Genomic DNA, 22,162 nt, shown 5'->3' with positions numbered 1-22,162 from the left:
TGCACTGTTAGTGGGATTGTAAAATGGTGCAGACATTATACTAAAACTGTATGGATATTCCTCAAAGGATTAAAAATAGGAAAACCATATGATCCACCAATCCCACTTCTGGGTATATATCCCAAAGAGTTGAATGCACGTTGTTGGAAAAACATTTGCAAATCCATGTTCATTATAGCATTATTCACAAAAGCCAAGAGGTGGAAGCAACCCAATGATGGATAAATAAACAAAATGTGGCATATATATACACAATGGAATATTATCCATCCTTTAAAAAGAAGGAAATCCTGTCACAGGCTACAACATAGATGACCTGTGAGGACATTATGCTAAGTGAAATAAGCCAGTCACAAAAAGACTGTATGATTAAACTTATATGCAGTATCTACAGTAGCCAACTTTATAGAAATAGAAAATAGAGTTGGGGTTGCCAGAGGCTGGAGAAAGAAAGGAATGGGGAATTGTTCAATGGGAACAGAGTCTCAGTTTTGCAAGATAAAAATGTTAATAGAGCAGCACAACAAAGTGAATATAGTTAACACTTCCAAACTGTATACTTAAAAATGGTTAAGATGGGTTAAAACGGTCAATTTTGTTTTTTCTTCTTCTTCCCTCCTTTCCCTTTTCCTCTACTCAACCTGTCCCCAACTCAAAATATATTCACTGAATCAAGAAAATAGAGTAAAGAAGAATGAGTATCCTGCTCTTCTCTTCCTTTTATTTCCCCACTACGAGTACATCAGTTTTAGCTCAGAAACAATGAGGGAAAAGTTGGAGGGAAGTTCAATTCCAGCCTTCTAATTATGGGAATGAGACCATTTCTTTCAGTTCAGGCTCAAGATGGCAACTCTACCAGGCCATAGGCAAATATATCTAAGTACCCAAGATCTTCAAAACCAAGTGAGAAATTAACTTAGATAGTAAAAACATTATTATACTCTCTAACAGTCATAATTAATGTACTAGAACTGCCCTCAAATTAAAGAAGGCAAAAATAAGACATAACACACATATATACAAACTTTTTCTTTACTAACCAATGAAACAAAAAAATAAGAAAACATATCTCTTAAGTGAATAACTTATTCCATTAGGAAATACTTCAATCTACAATCTCTTTGAACTGGTTTTCCATCAACTTCATCCAGTTTTGTTTCTTCACTTCTGTTTGGGTGCAAAGTCCCGTAATAAACAATAAGAAAAATAATTCCCAGAAGAGTAAGAGCTATAGTGATGCTGACAGGTATAAAATAGTCTGAATTAAAAATAGAGAGTGGGTAAAACCAGAACACAATCAATATCCCCAATGTGGCCAATACCCTTACAATATAATAACAAGACATTGGACATTTGGTATTCTGTCCCTTAATATTAAAAAATGTAAACACAAGAATGAATCCAACAACAATCCTGTATATGAATTCCATACTTATGGAGGCACAAAAATCAGTTTGTTCTTTAAATGCCCACAATATACCTAAAAACCAAAGAAATAACAACAGGAGTAAAGCAATCTTAATATTTAAGAATAAAAGAAGCACAACACTTAACATCCAAGATAATAATGTAAACAACTTGTAAAAGAGATATACGAGTTTAGGACAGGGTCCATTAAGGAGGTTTTTATCAGGTAAGGATTTTCTTAAAGCTACTTGATAGTCAACAGTCGACCAAGAAATAGCACAGCAAGAGACCATGATGGCTGCATCTACAAAACAAAAAAATTTTTTAAGATATAGGAATAATAATAGCAATATTAAATTACTATATGCCATACATGCTTCATCTGTATATACACACCCATAAACACGTCAGGTACTTTATATACTCATCTCATTTAATCCTTTGAAATAGATATTAATATTCCTTTATTACATATGAGGGAATTAATGCTTAGAGAATATATATACATTTCTTGGCCCAAGTCACACAGCCAGCAAGTTTCAGAGAGATGAGATTTGAACTGAAATCTGCCTGATTCCAAAGTTGGTGTGCTTAAACACTACATTAGACTGCTTTATACGATTGTGAATAAATTCACTGGACAAATTTTATTGAGCAACAGGTACAATGGAAACTGCATAGTTTGGAAGTTCTCTAAGAGACTACAGTTATAGTCCTAGCTTTTCCAGTCTTTTTGGCTTTGACCTTGGGCATATACCTAATTCAGTAAGAAATGACATCACAAGAGAGAAGCGGGCAGGAAGAAAGGGAGGGAGAGAGGTTAAACAGAAAATTTAACGTAAGTATGAGGTATCAATAGTTCAATTTCCCATATCTTTAAGATGATGGATCAAATGAACACGATCTAAAACTTACAAATTTCTGTAGGCTTGGCATCTTTATCCCATTTTTCCCCCAACAAATAATAGAAAAGTAAGTTCATTACTACTTTGGAAAGGCATGTCATTAGCCCCAGCCTCAAAGCTGGAGACTGAGATTAGCTCAAGATGGTAGAGTAGAAGGACGTGAACTCAAAGCTGGGGACTTATAAAACTGAAAGCAAAGATATTAGAGAATTAGAAGGAAATAATTTAGAGTAAAATAGAGAATGCTCATCATTCCCATTTAGCCTCACTGGAGGGCTATATATTAGGATAGGAAGGCAGACTTAAGATAGATCCTCTAGTGAAGACGATTATAAATGTCTTTGTCCACTCTCCTGGTTTTAGCATATACCACTCTGAATTGCACAATTAGTTGGGCTTCTTTTCTTTCTTCTTTAATTCAAAAATATTTGAATTAAAACATCACTTTCCCCTAAATTTCCCTGTGATATCTTTTTTATAATTGGTTTTCATTTCTACCAAACCAGTACATATACATCCTTTTTAAAAGTTGGTAAGTGCTAAAGAATGTATAAGAAAATAGCAGGAGATTGCTCTCCCCCTTCTCACCTCATAGCCATGACCCTCAGAAAAAATCACTGTCAACACTTCTACCTTTACTTCTGACATGTATTGCCGTATTTCTAAATAAAACACATACCGTGCTATTTCTTAATTTATCTACTTTAGACACTGATTATTAATTTCCTACATGGGAAGGGGAAACTTTTGCACATGCACACATATATACACACCCTCCTTCCATTTTCCTCTCCTTTCTTCTACCCAAAAGAGTAACATCACAATTTTTGGTAAAATCAATATTCAGTGTTTACCTTATTATGACTACATAAGTACAGCCTCTTTGACTGCTCAGCCAAGCACTACATTCTGATCATATTTCCTTTCTTTTAAAACTTTTCATTGTTACTTTGCTTAGTTTTTCATGACTCTTATCAGTATTTCTCAGCAAATTCTTCAAATTAATTAATTAAACTCCCCTATATACATCTATTAGGGGGTTTTTTTGTTTGTTTTTGGTTTTTTAAGAATATGATCCTTCTGCTCAAAGGTGGTTGCTGTCAAGGTTTGCTTCCTGTCTTCCCAGAACTTCCCTTCACCTCTCTTCAGTGCTGACTTCCTGTTTCCTGTTCCAATATTTCCTTCTTGCTTCGTTCTCATGGTTTGATCAAGCATTCTCCAGACATTCCTGAGAAAAGGTGTACCTAAGCTAAACTTTTGAGACCATGTACGTCTCAAAATGTCTTTATTCTACCCTCATGTTTGATACACAGTTTCAACAGAAATAGAATTCAAAGTTTAAAAATGTTTTCCATTGAAACTTTGAAGTCATTGACCTATTAAATTCTAATCTCAAGTGTTATGGTTAAGAATTTCAAAGCCATTCAATTTCCCTATCCTTAAATGATCTTTATTTTCTCTCAAATCTTCTAGAATCTTATCTTCATCTTTGTGTCTCTGAAATGTTATAATGATGGGCTTGGTATGGGCCATTTTTATCAACCTTTCAATCTAGTAACCCACATCCTTCAGAGATATGCTGTTTTTATTCTTTGATGGCTTCCCTAGAAATCACAACATGCATATTAAACATATCAAAGTTTAAAGTTAATCAGTATTTTTACCTCACAGGTAGATTTATCATGAAGGTAGTGAAGCCTAAATTTCAGGGACCCACACTTGCCCAGACGCACTCCAAGCCTGGCAAAGCCCTGGCAATGTGTTCACTTTGTCATATATATTTTATAAAATTTGGAAAAATAAGGTATTTTCATTGCAGTTGCTAAAATTCCCTGTCTCCTACTTTTCCTCTCTCACATTTTCCCTAGGTGTATTGAAGCAAGCTGTGGTCATTTGGGGGATATGGCTAAAGGGAAATTGAGTTGAGAATAGTTTAGGCTTGGGGGATATGTTTACAAGATTTGCTTGAATAATTATGATTAGTAAGTAACAGATCTAGGATTCTCAAGCAGTTTGCCTGATCTTAACACTTCACTATCTTGCTGTCAACAGGCCTTTGATTCCTTAATATTAAGGCATGATGGTCTATCCTCATCCAGTTGGCACTATTAGTTTGACATTATTTCCCATTTCCCACTTACCTACCTGTTTCCAATACATTTTTTCTGCTCATTTTGCTAATCTAATCTGTACATTACACTCTATCCAAACGGAATTCCTTGTCTTTGCCAAACCACGCCCTTGCTTATGCATTTCTCCCAATATGAAATGACCTTGCCCAATCACATCTATACAGATTCTTATTAATTTCTTCTGATTTGACATTATTGACACCAGTAAAGAAAACAAAAGACTCCCACTATTCACTAAAGGAGACATTGACAATAAACAAGTGCTGTCAATTCAAACAGTATTTAAAATTAGTTACTTCATCAAAAAAAAATCTTGATATACTCTGATCTTATACCACATTATTGAAGACACTGGTAGAGTTTTCCCCAAATGTGACAATCAAAAAATATACTTAAAATATTATCAATACTTTGTTAAGTTGAAACTTCTCTAAATTAAAAATAAACAGGGCTTCCATGGTGGCGCAGTGGTTGAGAGTCCGCCTGCCGATGCAGGGGACACGGGTTCGTGCCCCGATCCCGGAAGATCCCACATGCCGCGGAGCGGCTGGGCCCGCGAGCCATGGCCGCGGAGCCTGTGTGTCCGGAGCCTGTGCTCCGCAACGGGAGAGGCCACAGCAGTGAGAGGCCCGCGTACAGCAAAAAAAAAAAAAAAAACAAAAAAATAAACAAAAAACTAATTTCTATTAACTATGCTAGGAAAAAAAGATTGAATTTTTCTTTTCTCTCTGTGGAAATTATATCATAAAATCATTATCAAATCAAAAGCCAATCAGAGTACACAGCCAAAAAAATTAGATAAAAGAGTATTAAAATAATAAAAATATATTACTTTTCTTTCTCTTGTGAAATTTGTGGTATTGGTCAGCTTTCTTCTCCCTGTAATTTACTGTTCTTTATTTTATTTTTAAAAAATGCTTACTTTCATGTCTTTTATGAATTGAACTGTATTCTTCCAAAATTCATACGTTAAAGCCCTAACCCCCAATGTGACTATACTTTGAGACAGGGCCTTTAGGGAGATAATTAAGGTTAAGCAAGTTCGTAAAGGTGGAGCCCAAATCTAATAGGACCGGTATCCTTGTAAGAATAGAAAGAGATACCAGAGATCTTTCTCTCCATACACAGAGGAAAGACATGTGAGGACACAGCAAGAAGGTGGTCATCTGTAACCCAAAGAGAGTCCTCACCACAAACCAGCCCTACTGGCACCTTGATTTTGGATTTCCAGTCTCCAGTACTGTAAGAAAATATATTTCTGTTGATTAAGCTGCCCAGTCTATAGTATTCTGTTACGGCAGCCCAAGCAGACTAACATAATTCTATTTTCCTAATATTACATTCTTCTTTTCAAAAATAGGGTCTCTCTAATTGTTTTTGTTTTACACCTCAAAAAACCGCAGATCCACTTTTGCTTTACCTTTCTCCTAAACTATACAAGGAATTTAAAACAGTTTAACTCCATCCATCTTCCACCTGACTTGCATGCTACTGCTTGTCTTCATCCTATCTTTTTCTTAGCCACATAGTATTATTTTTGTTTATGCAGTCAAGTTTCATTTAGAGGTAGGTAACTTCACTTTTACCCTGAGAAGGGTGACTTTTGGAGTGCCAGTTTTATGGCTTAGGATTTTCTACCAGCTGTCCCTCCCTTGTGAAGACCCTGAGTTTTCTCTCTAGTCCTCCACACCCTGGGAAGCCATCAAAACTGAATCTGCTTGTTTATAAGGTTCAGTAAAAACCCTCAGGGTATAAAGCCTTCACAGTCCTACTCAACCCTGCTGCATTCCCACTTTCATGCATATCTTGGCCTGTTGTATCAGATTGTTTTAAGCTTCTATGAAGACTTTTGAAAATACTTAACCAACTGTTTTAGATAATTTCAGGGGGAGAGTTGATTCAAATAATCTAGCCTTTTAGTGGTGGTGGAACTGATTTGAATAACCCAAGTTTTCTATCTGTTTTCCATCTTCTAAATATTTGTTGACATTTCTAATCTGCTATTCTACTCTGCATTCTCTTTGTCCTTATGCGTTTATACTGTTTTTCCTTGTTACTCTCCTCTTTAGCATGATTTCAGAAGGAACAAAGATAAAAGAATTTGTTCAGTCTTCTGAAGTAGTTCTATATATAAACTGATTTTTACATTTTGAATTATTCTTCCTGATTATCAAAACAATACATGGTTGCTGTAGAAAATGTGGAAGTTCAGAAAAGTCTAAGGAAGATGAAATAGATAAAATTATTCACAATTCCACCACACAGAAGCAGCCACAGTTAACATCAGCAGATCGACCATAATACAGGTTGTAAGCTCTATATGCTGAACTTTAGCTTCAGGGACTAATAAATCCCAACCCACAAATTCTTTGCATCAGAAGGAAAAAGAGGTCTCATACACAGTAGGTTCATTTCAGTGGTGCACTAACAATCAAAGTAAAGGTAAAAATATTAGAAGGGACTACAATCTAGAGGTTTATGGGAAACTGGGAACAAGAAGACTGTTTGGGGAAATGAAGTGTTCTCACAGGTGAGTCTAGCATAGAGGGAACTCCAGGGGAAAGGACAATCTGCTACTCTGAGGTGAATCCAAGTCTGCATGGAATCCTAGTCTCTAATGAAAACTGGGACTATTTTTAGCAAATAAATAGTTTTTTTAACATCTCAAATTAAACACCTATTAAAAGATTTTCTTAATGGAAATACCAAATTGTCCTTTAAAGATGTACATTTATCCCTAATGAGGAAATATGCTATAAAAGAGCAACACATCGGCCAATTTGCAAAACTTTCATTAGTTTTGTAGCACTTGCACTTTCACCCAATGATTGCGATTCTGGGAATTTACCCTATGGCTAAACTTCACACATGCAAAAGAATACATACATAAGACTATTCACTGCAGCTTTTTTGCAATAGTAAAATATTAGAAACAACCTAAATTAACATAAAGAAGGAGCCTGTTAAATAATTCATGATACATCCATAATTTGTAATACTATGCAGATAAGAAAAATAAATGAGGGTGCTATATCTGTACTGATATGTTTAGATCTCCAAGATATGTTAAGTGCAAAAAACAAAGATGGTTTTTATGTTACCATTTCTATAAAAAGAAAAAGAGAGAGAGAGAAGGAAAGAGAAAGATAGGCTTTAAAATTTTTTTTTCTGAAAGAATCATCAAAAAGCTGACAATAATAGTTTGCTTTACTACTGAATGTAAAATAGTTGGCTGGTGGGAAGCAGCAGCGTAGCACAGGGAGATCGGCTGGGTGCTTTGCGATGACCTACGGGGGTGGGATAGGGAGGATGGGAGGGAGGCTCAAGAGGGAGGGGATATGGGGACATGTGTATGCATATGGCTGATTCGCTTTGTTGTGCAACAGAAACTAACACAGTGTTGTGAAGCAACTATACTCCAATAAAGATCTATTAAGAAAATTAAAATAAATAAAAAATAAATAAAATGTTCAAAAAAAATAGTTTGTTTTCTGGGCAGAGAAGGGAAGGGAGAGGAAGACAGTATACCTTTATATACCTTTATATACCTCAAAGTACCTTTGAACCATGTACTTCTTTTTCAAAAAAAATAAATAATTCTAAAAAGAAAAACAATAAAAATAATTCTAAAACCTGCCAAAGAGTTACACAGTTGACATAAAATACCAGTGGCATCCATCTAACACAGGCTATTAAGAAAGACCTACACTGAGTGAAGTTTCCTTGACTATGTTCCAGAAGGATGTAGAGCTGAAGAGCAAGTTGTGGGCAGCCTTCCAGGTAGGTCTCAAACAGCCTGAGCATGCTCAAATCTGTCACCCTATCTATAACTTCTTTATGAGGATCGATTTGTTCTTCCACGAAGTCATCCGTTTTGCTGGTATACTTGAAAGCCACATGATAACCCTTTTTCAAGGCAAACCAATACCTGTAAACATGAAGATTTATCTTCAGTAATATATTCTTTATAACATGTGTGTTAATTTACATAATAATTTTGAAAAAAAAGCAACATGTGTTTAAGAATAGAATTTTCCCACAAACTTTCTCTACTACAAATTTCTCTCAACTTCGTAAATATTTCATGGTAGCTTTATTCAGGTTCAAGACTCGACAATTTTTATTGCATGTCTGATGTGCCAGTGTGTGCTAGCACTGTGTAGCATACATGCTCTTCTTTCATCTTCACAGTTATTATGAGAGATGAGGAGGTATTATTCCCAAATCACAGATAGGAAAAGTCAGGCTGAGAACAGTAGAGTGATTTGCTGAAAGTTATGCAGAGAGTAAGGGGCAGACCTAGAGTCCAAACCTATATCTTATCATTCCAAGTCTTAACCACTATTTTCTGAAAGACAAACTGCAATTTCCACTTCATGCAATTTATCTTAACTAAAAGATAAATACATGCCCTTATGATAATGTCAAGGTTGAAAATGAGATTGAATCTTCTTTCAATTTAATCTAGCAAATAATTACTGTTGACCCTTGAACACGTGGAGTTAGGGATGCCAACCCTCTGTGCAGTCAAAAAATCCACGCATAACTGATAGCTGGCCCTTTGTATACTCAGTTCCACATCCGTGGATTCAACCAACCTCAGATCGTGTAGTACTGTGGTCTGTACTACTGAAAAAAATCTACATATAAGTGGACCCACACAGCTCAAACCCATGTTGTTCAAGGGTCAACTGTACTCCATAATCTACAAGGTGCTAGGCTCTGTGACCATTACTACCCTGGAAAACATAAAATTTCAAAGACTCCTAAAACATCCTTGCTCAGGCTCTTCTTTACAAAGAATTTTTAAATGAACATGACTTATCATCATCCAAGTAAAATTAATAACAAAAATAACTGAAACATTTATTTCAAAAATATCTGAGGCTAGCAATAAGACAACCAGGATTCTAGCCCAAAGCTTATCAGAACTCTTTATCTACACCTCAGTTTCCCCATATATAAAATGAGGGCAGTGATGTATATCCTGTTTCAACTTGCTCCTTCTGTCAATGTTTCCCATTTCAGTAAATGGCACTAAGGTGCACCATGTTGCTCAGACCAAAAATGTGGGAATAATTTCCAACTTCTTTCTTTTTCTCATACCCTATAAAAATTCCTCAGCGGGTTCTGTTGGTTCTTAGCTCTAACTTCAAATATATCCAGATCTAAACACATCTTATCACTCACCACTGCCTCCATCCTAGTTTCAGCAGCCAACACCTCTGGCCTGGATTACTTTGATAGCCTCATAACTGGTCTCTCTGATTCTACTCCTGCTTCCTATACATCCTCTTCTCTACACAGCATCTAAATTGAACCTGTTAACCATAATTTAGATGTTATCCCTCCACTCGAAATGTTCCAATGACTTCCATCATACTTAGAATAAAACACAAAGTCTTTACCCCATCTTACAAGGCCCTCCATAATGTGCCTTTCCCTCTCATTTCTCCCACGATTTCAGTGTACCTTTCTTACTGTTTTTCCCAAGTTAAAGGCCTTTGTTTTTGCTACTCCCTCTTCCTGGAACTCTCCTAAACCCCAGAGATTTTGCAAGTTTACTCCTTAACTTCATTCAGGTCTCTATTCAAGTACCAGTTCCTCACAGAGGTCTTTCCAGATCACACCATCCATCTCATTCTATCTCTTTATCCTACATCATTTTCTTTATCATCACTTGACACATTATTTTTGCTTATCTGTACCTTCTCACAAGAATGAAATCTGCATGAAAGCAGGGACATTGTTTTGTTCATTGCTATATCCTGAGAAACTAAAATAGTACCTGGTACATAGACGCTCTCAGAAAATATTTACTGAATGAATGAATAAGTGAGAGCTCATGATAATCTTTCCATAAAGATAAAGAGACAGTAGATGTGAAAGGACTTTGAAAAGTTGAAAGTAAAACACAAATATAAGATATTCTCATTTTAAACAAGATGTATACATATATGGATATGCAAAGATTCTTCACCTAGCAAATAAAAGTATATTTTTACCATCACAGTTTTAGAATAACATGGTCCATTATATTCAATGTGGACTAGATGCCAGGGTAGAATGTCTACAAAAATGATGAAGACATGACCTCTACTTTCAATGACCTTACAACCTAATCGGAAGGTCAAGCCTATAAACTGCTAGCTGCAATACAAGGCAGAAGAAATAACCACTCAACAGAAATGTAAATACTATGTTGTAAAAGTATAGGGAAAAAAATGATTAACACTGTCTAGGATTTATAGGTGAGATTTATAAGTGAATTTATGTTTGAGTCTTTTCTGGGTATTTGGCACAACAGGGAGTTCCTGTATTTATATTATGTAAGACTAATATGTAATACAGTATGTTCTTAAAGGTATCTATCCTTTTAAAGCAGGAGGATAGATACTGCTAATTGAAAAACTTGAAAAATTCACTAACATTAACAAGTACATACCTAGAACAAAATCAGTACAGACAGCATAGAGTGGGAAAGCCAGCAGAGTACAGTGATTAAGTGTACAGACTCTAAAAAAGCCAGGATGCCTGGATTCAAATCCTTGCTCCATCACTTCCTAGTGATGCCTCAGTTTCCTCATCTGAAAACGGGGGTAATCATCATATCTACCTCATTGGGTTGATATGAGGATTAAAGGAGTTAATACATGTAAAATGTTTAGACCAGTAACTGGCACATGTTAAGTGGTATATCAGTGCCTGTTAAACAAACAACAACAACAACAAAAAAGATGGAGCTGTTTACAGAGGTGCATATTAATATTTCCAGCGACTTTAGAGAGGAATATTTTCCAATTTTGTAGCAATTAATAGCAAACCTATACAAAGTTCTGCTTATCTGAGGATAATTTCATGAGAAGGGGAGTATGAATGTAATTTTTTAATCAATAGGATATTGTTTCAGTTTTATGGGAGAAATGATGAAGAGGCCAAAGAAAAAGAAACAGAAGGAGCTTTCTTAGCATATTTTATCACAATGTATTCTTTTATTTGAGATAAAGAGAAAACAGCTTCCAGTAATGATGGATTCCCTTGTATCAAGCTCACCTTCCTACTGATGACAATGATAAATTACAGACAAAATATTAAAGAAAACAAGGCACTAAAGAGCAACCAAAAGTAGGAAGAAGGATGAGGGCACTTAACCCTTGAAGGAAGGGAACCACACTGCATGAGATGCATTTATTTGGCTTTTCCTCTACCAGCATCCCACAGTCCAAATGGCAAAAAGTAGATACAGCTCAAGCAGAAAGTCGAATTATTACTGGCTCAAAGAGTGAGAGGTCTAAGGTTGAATCTGCCAGAGTGGTTAGAAATTAAGAGTGATCCTAGAAAAGAGGGAGCCACAGAGTAAAAAAACTCCCAAATCTGCATATACCCCCCTTAAATCCTTGGCCAACCCCTTACTATGTATATCTAGGGTGAGGTTCCAAGGAACTGAGGAAAAATGGCAAGAATGAGCAGAGATTTTGGCAGCTGTCTACCACAGGGAAGAGTTTGGAGTTTAAGTTCCACCAAACTGGAGGGGCTTGGTAAATACTTCAAGCATCCCATTGAAACGCCAAAAGGGTGATGCTTTAGGAGTAAAGACCATACTTCACGTCTGTAAGACTTCCCCTAGGACTAAGGACAAAAGCAAAATAGACCTTCCCTAGCAAAGCCTAAACCAAGCCTCTGTATCATGTCAGGGTAATTTGCCAATAATTTAACTATCTGCTTTCTCTTCAGTGGAAGATAACAGAAACCAGAGTCTCTACAAGGTATCAATCACAATGTCCACTACACAATAAAAAATTAAATGATATGCAAATTAAGAGGAAAATGTAACTTATGCTAAAGAGCATAATCAGTTCATAGAAACATATCAGTTAATAGGAACATACCCACAGATGACCCAGATATTGAAATTAGCAAACAAAACACAGAGAGAAAAAATTAGGGAAAAAAATTAACAGAACCTCAATAACAAAAGTGTAATTGAAGTCCCAAAAGAAACACAGAGAGAGAATGGGGCAGGGAAAAAAAAAAACTTGACAACATACTGATGAAAAATATTTTCCAAATTTGATCAAAAACAACAACATAAAGCTCAACGAACCCAAACAGAAAAAATAAAACAAGGGGTTTCCCTGGTGGCGCAGTGGTTGAGAGTCTGCCTACCGATGCAGGGGACACGGGTTCGTGCCCCGGTCTGGGAGGATCCCACATGCCGCGGAGCGGTTGGGCCCGTGAGCCATGGCCGCTGGGCCTGCGCGACCAGAGCCTCCGCAACGGGAGAGGCCACAACAGTGAGAGGCCCGCGTACCGCAAAAAAAAAAAAAAAAGAAAAAAGAAAACAAAACAATATGTAGGCCCAGAAGACAACTGTATCAATAATTACAGTAATATATGAAATGTAAATGGATTAAACATTTCAATAAAAGATTGCCAAACTGGATAAAAAAATCAAGATTCAACTCTATATGATTTGGAAGAGACTCTCTTTAAACATAAAGACACGGATAGTTTGAGGGACTTCCCTGGTGGCGCAGTAGTTAAGAACCCGCCTGACAATGCAAGGGCCACAGGTTCAAGGCCTGGTAGGGGAAGATCCCACATGCCACGGAGCAACAAAGCCCATGTGCCACAACTACTGAGACTACACTTTAGAGCCTGCAAGCTGCAACTACTGAGCCCACATGCCACAAATACTGAAGCCCACGCACCTACAGCCCATGCTCCACAACAAAGACAAGCCACAGCAATGAGGAGCCCGCGCACACAACAAAGTGTAGCCCCCACTCACCGCAACTAGAGAAAGCCTGCGCGCAGCAATGAAGACCCAATGCAGCGAAAAATAAATAATAAAATTAAATTTTAAAAAAAATGACACAAATAGTTTGAAAGGAAATCACAAAAAAATAGTTAGTATGGCTATATTAGTATCCCAGACAATACAGATTTCAAATCAAGAAGTATTAACACAGATAAAGAGAGTCATGTCATAATGATATAAGAATCAATTTTCCAAGAAGACATCTGAATGTACCTAATAATAGAGTTTGAAGATACACAAAGCAAAAATTGTCAAAGTACAAGGAGAAAAAGATAAGTCCACAATATTAGAGTGTTTTAACACTCATCTCTCGGTAATTGAAAAAGGTAGGCCAAAAGAAAAAAATCAGTAAGAATATAGCAGATTTTAATAACATTATCAACATATTGCCCTAATTTATACATTTACAGAACACTACACTTAACAACAGCAATTTACAAATTCTTTTCAAATGCACATGGAATATTCACCAAGTTAGACTATATGTTGGGCCATAAAACAAGTCAATAAATGTAAAAAGACTATAATCACACAAATTATGTTGTCTGATCAAAACAATATTTAATGAGAAATCAACAACAATAAGATACCTAGGAAAATCCTCAAATATTTAGAGATTTAAGTAAAGGGCCCAGATCCTCAAGTTTCATAAATATTGCACCCTAGGAAATTTGAACATTACCAGATGACCTCTCTCTGAAGTATTTTAAATAGAAGAATAGGTAAGAAAAAATGTTCAACTATTTAATGCCCATTTAAGAAACTCCATAAAGAAGGGCCTAGGGACCTGTGGAAGGAAGGAGACTCATCTCCATTGTACTTTCTTTCACATGATTTGAACTTTTTCTACCAGTTATTTTAAAAGAGCAACAATAACTTCCATATTTTAAACAATACAAATGCCTTTCATATACCCATCAAAGGAAAAGTCTCCTTTGGCAAGGAGAAAGGTTTTATCACAAATAGTACATAAAATGGAAATACAGAAGTGTCATCTAATTTATATTCTGGAAAATGAAATGTTCTACTCCACAAACCCCTGAGCAATGAGAACATACTTAGTATAACAGGCACTTACACCTAATAAATAATTCATGTTGACATTCCTTGTCTTTCATCTACCAACACAAACTCAATTTATCTAATCTGTAGGGAAATGAATCTGTAGTTCAGTAAATCTCACGTTTTTCCGTACTTAGTTTAGACAGACCCTTGGATAATTTGCCCATTTTTATGAACTTATGTTTTAAATTAATTATGTTTTAATTTTTGCTTATTTCTCACTATTCATCTCAGTATTCTGCCACTTCCTGCACTAAGAAAATACAAAGAAAAAGAAAAACAAAAGGAGGGAAGTGTCTGTTTATCAAGTATCTGTTTATCACTAATAGCAAACCTAATTCAATTTTTCCTTTTCTTCTTTTTTTTTTTGAATAGGCAAAATATTCAAATAATTCAAAAAAAATTTTTAAAGTTATTCACTGAGAAAACTCCATGCCACTCCTATGACCTAACTACCCAGTTTTCACCCTCCCCTATGACCATAAGAATTCACAGTTACTACTTTCATGTGTACCCTTCTAGAGTTTCTTTATGCATATACAAGCAAGCATAAGTATATATGCCTTTTCACCACTTTGTTTTACACAGACTGTAGCATATCATATCTGCTGTCTGCACCTTGTCTTTTCACTTAAAAGTACATATTGGAGATCTTTCCATTTCAGTACATAAAGTACTTTATCATTCTTTGTAATAGCTATGTAGTGTGTCATTGCATAGGTATACCATAAACTCTACCAACAGACATTTCAATTGTTTCTAATATTTTGCTGTTACAAAGAATACTACAATTGAAAAGCTGTGCATATGTCATTTTACATGTCTGCAAGTACGATAAATTCCCAGAAGAGGAACCTCTGGCCTAAAGGTATGTGCATTTGAAATATGGTCAAACTGCCCTCCACAGGGATGGTGGGCAATCCATATTCCCATAACCAATCCATAATCCCATCAACAAAGTATGAGACTACCTGTTTTCCCATGCCTTACCAAGAGAGTGTATTATCATTTGGATTTTTGCCAGTCTGGTAGGTGAAGAATATCTCAGCGAAGTTTTAATTGGCAATTTTTAAATTATGAACAAGGCTTAGCATCCTTCAGACAACTTAAGAGCCATTTGCATTTCCTCTCCTCTGAACTATCCTCACTGTTTTCCCATGTTTCAATTGGGTGGATGACCTTTTTCTTTTTGACTTCAGAAGCTCTTTAAATACTAAAAGACTAGCCCTTTTTCTATTCAAAATTGCAAATATTTTCTCCTGTTAAAGCTGTTTTCCTTTTTGCTTTGCTTTTGTTTGTTCGGGAGATTTTTGCTTTTGTTTATTGGCATGCTTTTTTTTTTTTTTTTTTTTTTTTGCGGTATGCGGGCCTCTCACTGTTGTGGCCTCTCCCGTTGCAGAGCACAGGCTCCGGACGCGCAGGCTCAGTGGCCATGGCTCACGGGCCCAGCTGCTCCGCGGCATGTGGGATCTTCCCGGACCGGGGCACGAACCCGTGTCCCCTGCATCGGCAGGCAGACTCTCAACCAACGCGCCACCAGGGAAGCCCATATTGGCATGTATTTTTTATTTTCAAATCTATAATTTTTATAGCTTAGGGATTTTAAGTTATGGTTAGAAAGGATTTCCCCATTTCAAGGCCAGAAAGGAATTTTCCCATGTTTTCTTATAATATAAATATTTTTACATTAAATATTTGATTCATTTGAAATTTATCCTGGTGTCTGGTATTTTACCTAGATGTATAGTCCATAACATGCAATCTGAAATTATCCCAACTCTAAAGTGAATCAAAACCATTACTGTTCTTATGCTGCATATACTGGCTATTGCTTCCTCTCACTTCCATTCTGGTCAATTTCTACAATCTGTGGTCTGTCCATTTGAATGGCAAACAGGGGAAAAAACTATTTTCTTGTCCTTGTGGTTTGGGATTTAGTGTTGGGGGTTGGGGAGGGGGGGTGCCTAGTGCTACTCCAGAAACAAAACTCTGCCAGTTTATCCTTTCAGATTTTCTTCTGGTTAGGAGGAGTTAGAGCACATGTTCTGTCATATCAAAGACTGGGAAGCTGAAGACATAAACTACAACATTTTAAAACTCTCCCAATACTGTACTCATCTCTATGTTTCTACCAATATACTTCTAAAGATTTTACCTTCACCACAGAACAGGCTAAACTCTTTTCAAGATCACGTGCCATGTTAGAGCATGGGCTAACCCTGAACTTTGTGTGAAGGTCCAGTTATAATTCACATATTTTTTTTTCCAAATGGCTACCTACTTGTCCCCACATCCCTAACTACTAAGCAAAGAAATCAGTAAGAATGAAGAATCTCTGTATGTACAAGGGAACTCCCATAAAACTATCAGCTGACTTTTCCATCGAAATTTTGCAGGCCAGAGGGAGTGGCACCATACAGTCAAAGTGATGAAAGGAAAAAACCTACAAGCAAGAATACTCTACCCAGCAAGGATATCATTCAGATTTGAAGGAGAAATATAAAGTTTTACAGACAAGCAAAAGCTAAAAGAGTTCAGAACCACTAAACCAGCTTTACAAGAAACGTTAAAGGAACTTCTCTAAGGAAAAGAGACCGCAACTAGAAATATGAAAATTACGAAAGGAAAAATCTCATTGGTAAAGGCAAATATACAGTAAAGGTAGTAGATCAACCACTCATAAAGCTAGTAGGAAGGTTAAAAGATAGAAGTAGTAAAATCATCTATATTCACAATAAGTAGTTAAGGGATACACAAAACAGAAGGATGTAAAATATGATGTCAAAACAGTAAACATGGGTGGTAGGAAGCAAAAATGCATGGTTGTTAGAGAAAGTGTTTGAACTTAAACCATCATCACCTTAAAATAATCACATATCAGTATAATGATCAGATTGTTATACATGAACCTCATGGTAATAACTAACCAAATAGCTATAATAGATACACACACAAAAGAAGAGAAAGAAACCCAAACATAACACTAAAGATAGTCATCAAATCACAAGGGAAGAGAGCAAAAGAAGAAGAAAGAAGCCAAAAAGAACTACAAAACAACCCCAAAACAGTTAACAAAATGGCAATAAGACATATCTAACAATAATTACTTTAAATGTAAATGGACTGAATGCTCCAGTCAAAAGACATAGAGTGGCTGAAAGGACACAAAAACAAGACCTGTATATATGCTGCCTACACGAGACTCACTTCAGATCTAAAGACATACAGACTGAAAGAGAGAGTATAGGAAAAGGTATTCCATGCAAATGTAAATCATAAGAAAGCTGGGGTAGCAATACTTATATCAGACAAGATAGACTTTAAAACAAAGACTGTAACAAGAGACAAAAAAGGACTTACATAATGATAGGGGATCAATCAAAGAAGAAGATATAACAATATGGGTATACATATGTACCCAACATAGGAGCACCTAAATACATAAAGCAAATATTAACAAACATAAAGAGAGAAATTGACAGTAACACAACAATAGTAGGAGACTTTAACAACCCACTTACATCGGTGGAGAGACATAAGATACAGACAGAAAATGAGTAAGGAAGCACTGGGCTTAAATGACATTAAACTTGATGGACTTAACAGATTATATATAGAACATGCCATCCAAAAGCAGCAAGATATACATTCTTTTCAAGTGCACATGGAACATTCTCCAGGATAGATCACACGACAAGCCATAAAACAAGTCTCAATAAATTTAAGAATATTGAAATTATATCAAGCATCTGTTCTGACCACAATGGCATGAGACTAGAAATCAACTACGAGAAAAGAATGCAAAAAACAAAAACAATGTGCGACTAAACAATCAATGGATCACTGACAAAATCAAAGAGGAACAAAAAATACCTGGAGAGAAATGAACATGAAAACACAATGATACTCAATCTGTGGGACACAGCAAAAGCAGTTCTATGAGGGAAGTTTATAGTGATACAAGCTTACCTCAGGAAACAAGAAAAATCTCAGATCAACAATCTAACATGTAACAGTCATGTTAGATACAGCAAGAAGGTCTGCCTTAAATTTGTTTGGAGTCCCAGAAGGAAAAGAGACAGAAATATGGTAAAGAAAGTGTTAGAAAAGATAATGGCTGAGAATTGTGCAGAATTCATGGAAGATAATAATCTATAGTATCAAGAGAACCAGCAAATCTCCAGCAGGAGAAATAAAAGTAAGTATATACCTGGATATATCATAAACTTTAGAAACCCAAAGATAAAGAGAAAAATCATAAGAGCAGCCAGAGGGAAAAAAAGAAGACAAAATACTTTTAAAGAACAACAGTAAGATTGACATTTAACTCTTCAATAGTGACAATGGAAACAAAAAGATGAGAGAATATAATATACAGAGAGAAAATAACTACTCATCTAGAATTCTACTGCCACTAAAATCTTTCTAAGGAAAGATGGCTACTAAAATGGCCCAACTTCAAAACCTAACTGTAGCAAAATAGTACGTTATCCTCTTAATATGTCTTTTTTTTTAAACACCAGTGTTTAAACTTTTATTTCACACCATGCAAGGTCAATTATAACACATTAAAAAGTGACAACAGCTATAAGCTGCAATTTTACATTTATACATTGTAAATGTCCATTTTCAAAAGCTGAATTACCACGTTGCCATAACAGCTAGGCTTTCATTCAACTGTTTATACAGATAAAATTTACTATGAAAAACAGTGATTTTATATCTGTCTTTAATTCTTCTCTTTACCTTTAATATATATATTGCTTTGAACAGAATTAAATCCCTTAAGATAATGAAGAAAAGGTCATGTGAAATTAGGTATATGGAGAATCACAGAATTCTCAGGGCTTATTTAGATTCTATTTTCTTTAACCAGAAAACAGGCTTTAAACAACATGATTCTTAAGGTTGTGTTTAGTTCTGTGGATGATTCTGTACCAAGCTAACCACATGGTTACTGCGTTATTGCAGTAAAAATTTCACTTCATTAAATCAATGGTACAAGTAACTTAAAAAATTAAGTGCTCTATCAGAGTTGCAAGTGAAAGGCTATATTTACATAATCAGTCTTAAAATATAAAATAGATGAGAAGAGATTCACAAGACATAGAAATGAGTCCTTTTCCTTCTCATAAAAAAGTGATAACATATTAGAAAAAGTAACTTAATTAGGTAAGTTAAAACATTATGTTAATGAACCTGGAAAATTCTGACAGTTCAATGACTCACACAAGCATTGCTAGTGAGAAGCAAGTAACCCTTGTGCTACATGCAAATAGGGAACCTTTGTACATTTGACTACCCAGATACATAAAGGTAGCTTCTGTCTGAAAAACAGAATAATAGTGTTAATGATCAAAAGTATATGCTCACCTTGTAAAAACTCCTCCTTGCAAGCAATGAAGTAGAAGTAAACAATGCTGACTTTCTTGGCCTGATTCCTTTAAATCGTCCTTGAACCAAGAATAACTAAAACACTGGACCACAAGTGTTCCAAAGAGCATAAAGCTCACTGTTAAAATACCGAAAACATACTGACCCTCATAGAAAAACCTGACAGACACCCAGATATCCACAATTAAATCAGTTACATAGATTATAAAGCCAAGAACCGACATCATAAAATTTAACTTAGTATATTTCATTATGAATCACTATATCTCTTGGTTATCTACCTCCTTCTCTCATACAAAAAGAAAAAAAAAGAACAAATATTAGTGCATCCTTTCGTGTAGCAATGAATTTTAATTTCTACTCCCTAAATCTATTTAAAAGAAAGAATAAATATTATGAAATTGGAACACTAAAACCAAAGTGACTAATTTTAACTTTCTTTTCTAAACCTCTAATCCAGTTGTTACAAGGCTTTATTCAATCTTCTGTCTCACAGTGTTCTTCATTACAGCTGACAACACCTAAAATGAAACATCATAAAAGATTCTAAAAATCTTGAGTATAGTATTAAAAACCCTAGGCCATGACTTTATCAAAGCCCTACTTTTTCTAAAAATAATATATTACCACTAAATATACTTGTTATAATATATACCTTTGGGAAAGTAAAGTGTCAGAGATATACTTAATAGTTGACAACTTCCTCTCAGACTACTTAACTTTTAAAACACATAACTTGCTCACAAAGACATTTACCACAGGACCATTTATAGTGGCAAAAAACTGGAAATCATCTAAATGTGTCAACAAAAGGAATTAATAAATAATGGTAGAGTCATAAAATGGAATGTTACAAAGCTACTAAAAATATATTTAACAAAGGTACAGTAGCTGTGAAAATTCTTAATATGCTTTTTTTAAAGCATTTATTTATTTATTTAGTTAGTTAGTTAGTTAGTTTTGGCTGCATTGGGTCTTCGTTGCTGCATGCGAGCTTTCTCTAGTTGCAGCGAGCGAGGGCTACTCTTCGCTGCAGTGCGCGGGCTTCTCATTGCGGTGGCTTCTCTTATGATGCAAAAAATTGAAAACAACCCAAATGACAATTGAGAAGCCTAATTCAATAAATTATGGTACATCCGTACTAAAGAATATACCATGCAACCTTTAAAAAGAATGAAGTAGCTTTATATAACCTACTTTGGAAGATCTCAAGAACATTAAGTGAAAAAAGCAAGTACCAAAAAGATAAATATAGCATATTGCAATATATGCTTCCTAATTATACCTGGAGAGGAGAAAGGAGTTGGGAGTAGGAAGCAAATGCAATTTTAATCCTTTAAATATTCTTTCATATTGTTTGAGTTTTTTACAACAGACATGTACTAATGTATTATATAATTTCTTAAAATAAAAACAATAGCAAATGATATTTATAAAGAATTTTGATGACTGGGGAAAGTATTTATTCTACTAATAATAGCTAACATTTACTTACCACTCCGTGCCAGGCATTGAGCTAAATGCTGTACATAAAATGTCCTCATTTAATTCTTACATCAAACTTAGGAGGTAGATATTACTATTATGAACCCTATTTTATAAACATAAGCTGAAAGCAATCTGCAGATGAGATCTGTCTGACTCAACAGTGGTTTCTTTAACTGTCCTAATTTTTTTTTTTTTTTTTTTTGGCCATGTTGTGCAGCCTGGGATCAAACCCATGCCCCCTGCAGTGGAATCGCAGAGTCCTAACCACTGGACCACCAGGGAAGTCCCTAATTAATTGCTAACATTTCATACAAAAATCTAGATTCTTCCCTGCTACTGAAAAACTCAAAGATCTGCTACAGTAGACTATCATTCCTTCATGAGCAGTGGGCACCCCCCTAATGGCATAGGCTCTCTCAAGTTCACCACAGTAGCCAGCCACCGCACTTCAGTCATTTCAACAGCTGGGTCTCAATGCCAATTCACCTACCTAATAGCTGTGTGTCCTTAAGTATGCTCCTTTACCTCCCTTTGTCTTATTTTCTTCCTCTGAAGTATGGAGATAATAATGGTATATACCACAGAGGGTTACTGTGAAGGTTAAGAAAGATAATATATATAATACATACAAACCTCTAGAAAAGTACCTGGCATGGTCAGGGCTTAATAAATGTTAGTTATCATTATTATCTTGCCCGTCTGCCTGATATCTGTAAGCATCTGCATTTGCAATCTTTGACTTCATTTTAAGGAATGTTAAGTGAAAAAATACTATGTTATAATCTCAAAGCTTTGAAAATACAAAGGAAATATGACTGGAGAAATACAAAACATGTTAGCAGTGATTTTATCTGGGGAATTAATGGTATTATAGATGATTTTTTTCTTCTTCATTCTTTTCTATATTTATGGGCTGAATAGTTTCCCCCCAAAACTCATATGTTGAAGTGCTA

At 35.5% G+C, this 22,162-nt stretch overlaps 1 protein-coding gene across 1 annotated transcript; it reads right to left on the bottom strand.

The window, feature by feature from the left end:
- Positions 1–1,085: 1,085 nt before the first annotated feature.
- XKR9 (XK related 9) lies at positions 1,086–19,972 on the bottom strand. The gene is made up of 3 exons (XM_060116483.1): positions 19,701–19,972; positions 8,152–8,372; positions 1,086–1,711 (listed from the first exon to the last, which is right to left on the bottom strand). The coding sequence occupies exons 1-3, from the start codon at positions 19,970–19,972 to the stop codon at positions 1,086–1,088; spliced, it is 1,119 nt and encodes a 372-aa protein (XP_059972466.1).
- Positions 19,973–22,162: the final 2,190 nt, after the last annotated feature.

This window comes from Mesoplodon densirostris, chromosome 13, assembly GCF_025265405.1.
Source record: "Mesoplodon densirostris isolate mMesDen1 chromosome 13, mMesDen1 primary haplotype, whole genome shotgun sequence".
Taxonomy (NCBI): domain Eukaryota; kingdom Metazoa; phylum Chordata; class Mammalia; order Artiodactyla; family Ziphiidae; genus Mesoplodon; species Mesoplodon densirostris.
This window is presented reverse-complemented; position numbering and strand designations above follow the sequence as displayed.